Genomic DNA, 5,104 nt, shown 5'->3' with positions numbered 1-5,104 from the left:
TACAACAACTACAACACCACCTACAACAACTACAACACCACCTACAACAACTACAACACCACCAACAACAACTACAACACCACCTACAACAACTACAACACAAACAATAACAACTACAACACCACCTACAACAACTACAACACCATCTACAACAACTATAACACCACCAACAACAACTACAACACCACCTACAACAACTACAACACCACCTACAACAACTACAACATCACCAACAACAACTACAACACCACCTACAACAACTACAACACAAACAACAACAACTACAACACCGCCTACAACAACTACAACACCATCTATAACAACTACAACACCACTTACAACAACTACAACACCACGAATTACAACAACTTCACCACCGAAATCCCATAAAATCTGCACTGTGACTGGCCCCACCATCATTGACTTTTATGGTCAACTTAACTATGTGCCGGATCGTTGTGCGTACTCTCTATTATCGGATYCATACAATGGKTACGACCTKTTTGCCAACTTTGGGGAACACCGTCGTAGAGATGTCAGCTTTTTGGTCAGTGTAACCTTGTGGCTGAAGAAGTTGGGTGTTTCCATTCAGCTGGAAATAGGAGGCAGAGTCCTGGTAAGTTGTCCACATTTACATACAAGACATCACAGTAAAGTTTTCTTTAATCCACCAGCCTACAGGTTTTTGTTTCCAGATTCCTCTGAGATTAGTGGTAGAATATTAAACCTGAATGTTGTGAATGAAATCAACTGTATTTTTTGAGTGTTTAAGATGTTTCATTCAGTATTTGCTTTCTCYATCTCTTCTCTCTCTAATGCAGATAAACAATAATGTGGTGACCCTCAGCAGCTCCGTGCAGGATTTTAATGGTGTTACGATATCCAAGGATGAAAATGGAGTCACAGCAACATTTGAGGTTTCGCATTGCAGCATTTCTGTATTCTTGGATTGCCACACAGCACAGATCTACATGGAGAGTAAGAGAAGTATTGTCTTTGATGTCATCATAAAGGATTTAAACAATTTAACATACTATTTTTATCGATATTTAAATATGGTAGAAAAATAAAATAGTCAAGATGAACCACTTTTCCAAATTTCTATCTTATATCTGGTTGTAGCTTCTCCCACTCTGGTCAGACATTTTTGTATATATATATATATATATTTCTCCCACTCTGGTCAGAAATATTTGTATATATATATATTACAAATATAATGTTGTCTTTTTTGTATTTTAATTCCCAGTTATAGACATTGAAAATAAACACTTTTTACAAAAATAAACAGGAACACATGAAAAGTTACAAAGTGGAAATGTTAGCTTTTCTACTTCTTGTTCGTCACATAATCAATATTACCTTTAAAATAAGAAACTGAAAAACATTATTTGACAGATAATTAACATTATGCTAAACATTTCAAATCACTGTTTTTAACAACAATGTAATAGACCTCCTCAAATTCCGTTCTTGCTATTGGCTTTGGGGTGCAATCAAGAACTTTGCAGAGCCCCCACATGGGTACCCTGTAAAAAAAGTCYRGGGCWYCACTGGATACAGTTGTTTCWAYTGTACCATTGATTAKGAGCCTGTRTTTGTGTTGATCCTGATTGAGCCTGAACTCTGTTCTAACTTACATTCTGTCCTGAAACCTTTCAGCWCCTTATGGATATTACATAGAGGGTTTGTGTGTTGACTCCAGCAGTACTTCATATTCAAAACTTATTGACTACAGCCCACCCAGGTATTACAAACTCTTTGTTTGACTGTCTTATTCTCTACGGCTCTTGATTAGTGACATATRCTATATATTAYGAAGYATTTTTGYTCCAACTRTCTTCWYAAACCATTTTTTTCAWTGARATCAAGCCTAGTGTGTTTAATGAGTAAGTCATAGCACAGAAAATGATCCTGACTTAGGTATTTGTCACCMCYAGCTGYRACGTTCAGTACTAYGATGATCCTGACAGTTGTGTCAACTGCACCAAGGCGACTGAACAGTGAGTGGCTTYATCCACAGTAGAGAATATCTCACAGTGTTATACTTTAACATGAAAACATGCTAMACAACATAYCACATGTTGTGAGCACAGRKTGGAAGAATAATRWTTTGTCCTTCATGTTTTTTGTGGTTTAGCTGTAACATGTTGACAAAAGCACCCTTCGMCTCCTATAATGCCAACATTGACCCAACACCATACATCAATGCCTGCAAGGAAACTWTGTGCAAATATCCATCAGAGGACGGCCTCATGACTCAGTTCCTGTGGGCCTAYGCCAGAGCCTGCAGYTTGTATGGCAACAATGACCTGGGAGACTGGTGGACCCAGGCTGACTGCAGTAAGTCTTAGTGAACTGAGGCACAATGTTTATAAAGCTCAGATGTTTTCTGGATAATAAATCATTGTGTTCCTCTGTAGCCCCACCTAAGGCATTTTGCATGGACAAACTCTGTAGTGACCATGAGTTCTGTGGATGGAACATCAATGGACAACCTGCCTGTCTTTGCAGAGCTCTGTTTGCCTACAAGTATAAGAAGTCCAACACTCTGGGTACGACATCTGTAATATAAATATGACAGATTTAATGCAGGAATACATCTAAGTGGTGTTTCTTTTCATAAATACTTGGAAATTTGTAGGTGAACCAACTGTCTGTAAGCATAATACTGCTTCAGTCACTCTTGCTAAATGTCTCCTGGAGGAAAAATGCATCGACTACAAAGWCTTAMATCTYAATGACCCRACCTGYAAGGGTGCCCTSGACAACMAGACCAACATGGTGACTTTCAGCTTCAACACCCAAAACCTCTGTGGAGCAGAGATCTCGGTGGGTTCTCACTTCCAACTGAACAAGTAAAAATAAATCTTGTGCGGAACTCTGCAGAGCTTCTGTTGATCTGCTGTAGAACGGATTGTTTTCTTGATTTGGTTTAAGTTCACTACAGACAGTTACTGTTTAAGTGTTCAACATGTGAATGTGTGATTTTACAGTATGAAGAAAACAMAATAGACTATGTAAACACCATCATAAGTCAGAACAACACCGGCCTCATCACCCGCAATGACCAAGTGTTCATTGAGTTCTCCTGCTATCGTCCTCAACCTGAACWGAAGAGYGTGTGCTTCAGGATCAAAGAYAACAGGTACTGACTGGTAGTTTTTATCATCATACACARCCTGTCAGCTGATTGGTGATTTGAAGGAGCTAAGGTSTGATTGTTTTTTGTTCTGCAGCTACGTGGGCAACAGATCATGTGGAGAATGGAATTACACTGTGTACATGACGCCCTATATWGATGCAAAATGCTCKAAAGYTGTAGCWACAGAAACTGATGTGAAGCTCAACCAGAAGGTCTGGGTGGAGCTGAAGACCTATGGGCTGGATGATGACAGCATCGCTGTGGTGACCGACTCATGCTGGGCAACCAGTGACCCGAACCCTGACAGCACGCCCAGATATGACATGATCATAGACGGGTGAGAGATGCTCATAAATGTGCTGAATGACACCAGGATTCTTTCAAACTGTTCTGATTTAACTTAAAAACTGCTATTCTTCTTTCAGCTGTGCCAGCCCTGAAGATGAGACAGTTCAGGTGACAGGAAATGGAATAGGAACTTCCAACCGCTTCTCCTTCAACATGTTTGAGTTTTCCAGACATCCTGATAAAATCTATATGCACTGCCAGCTCGAGCTGTGTCTCACAAAGAAACACAACTGTGTACCGGTACGTCTGAAACACTGTTCTTTAGACTGGACTATAAGTTTTTACAGAATCACCACTGACTACTTTGGACTTAATTTTTCTGTGTTTGTCTTTCAGGTGTGCTCCTCAGGTAAAAGAAGACGTAGGTTTGCCAGATCCACTTACAGCAAGGGAGAATCAGCTTACATCAGCATGGGCTGGAGTAAATAGGTAAGACATTTAGAGTGAAGTGATGTGTTGATTTTTATTTTTGAGTGTGTATACTAAGTTGAATTATCTTTTCAGATATTTTCATGGTGATCCTGACTGACCTACTGGCTGCAGACCTTCATGGACCTGAGTCGTGTTCCAAAGTTTAACATTGTGAAAGAATGAGCTAATTTCCAGCTGAAGAGATGAAGCTTGATTAACTCACAGCTGGAATTAGCTGCTKTTTTAGTAGAATATTTAAGAACAGAACAAACTGTCAATCATGACAGACTCTTCAGTTAATCTTTTTCTCAGCCTTTTGATTTAGGCAACTGTGTGGGCTAAATGTGATAATCATGAAAACTTAATCTACTGTATATAAAACAGTATTAGAAATATTGAATGATTTTTTCATCAAATGTAACTTAAAATCTTTAATTTTATATGTTGATTATGGTGAAATTAGGTGTTTCAAATGATCAACTGATTTAAAAGCAGTCTTTAAAAGGTGATAATCAGGGTTTGTTTTGTAGGATTCACACCTACACTTCTTATAACAAGGTTATAAGGATATTATTGTAGCAAGATAATTTTATTGTCAGTAAATATTAATTCCATGCAAAAATGAATGAACAACACAAGCCTTTTTATTTAGGAAACTGTGTGGGCTAACTGTGATAATCATGAAAACTTAATCTACTGTATATAAAACACTATTAGAAATAATGAATGATTTTTTCATCAAATGTAACTTGAGATCTTTAATTTTATATGTTGATTCTGGTGAAATTAGGTGTTTCAAATGATCAACTGACTTCAAACTTTAACTGTGTGGGCTAACTGTGATAATCATGAAAACTTAATCTATTGTATATAAAACACTATTAGAAATAATTAAATGCTTTTTAAATCAGTGAAATGAGGTGCTTTAAATGATTTRTCTATGACTTTTAAGAACTGTTTTGAAAAGGTAAAACAGTATATAGGGTTTGTTTCTCTACAGAAGGCTTTTTTCTTTACTTTCTTTTATTTTTAAAACTTGTGTATTGTACTATTCCTATTGTACAGTTTAACTTACAGTCTGCATTTTTTGTGAAATGTGATAAAATTCTGTAGAAATTATGACAATAAAAGTTTTAAAACAAAAACAATTCTAATTATTTTTTAATCATGCATACTAATCAACTTACCTGAGTGTAACCC

At 37.2% G+C, this 5,104-nt stretch overlaps 1 protein-coding gene across 1 annotated transcript in view; it reads left to right on the top strand.

Annotated features, from left to right (window-relative positions):
- LOC106535856 (uromodulin) overlaps positions 1–3,914 on the top strand; it is a gene marked incomplete at its 3' end in the record, with an annotated part of 6,654 nt that extends 2,740 nt beyond the window's left edge. Inside the window, exons 5-12 of the mRNA XM_014032991.1 lie at positions 1,941–2,003; positions 2,141–2,343; positions 2,424–2,555; positions 2,645–2,832; positions 2,997–3,148; positions 3,240–3,482; positions 3,571–3,733; positions 3,830–3,914. Coding sequence (XP_013888445.1) covers positions 1,941–2,003; positions 2,141–2,343; positions 2,424–2,555; positions 2,645–2,832; positions 2,997–3,148; positions 3,240–3,482; positions 3,571–3,733; positions 3,830–3,914 — 1,229 coding nt within the window. The remainder of the gene's footprint in view (positions 1–1,940; positions 2,004–2,140; positions 2,344–2,423; positions 2,556–2,644; positions 2,833–2,996; positions 3,149–3,239; positions 3,483–3,570; positions 3,734–3,829) is intronic.
- Positions 3,915–5,104: the final 1,190 nt, after the last annotated feature.

This window comes from Austrofundulus limnaeus, unplaced genomic scaffold (assembly GCF_001266775.1).
Source record: "Austrofundulus limnaeus strain Quisiro unplaced genomic scaffold, Austrofundulus_limnaeus-1.0 Scaffold1593, whole genome shotgun sequence".
NCBI lineage: Eukaryota > Metazoa > Chordata > Actinopteri > Cyprinodontiformes > Rivulidae > Austrofundulus > Austrofundulus limnaeus.
The sequence above is the reverse complement of the archived record's forward strand: the minus strand, read 5'-3'. Positions and strand labels throughout refer to the sequence as shown.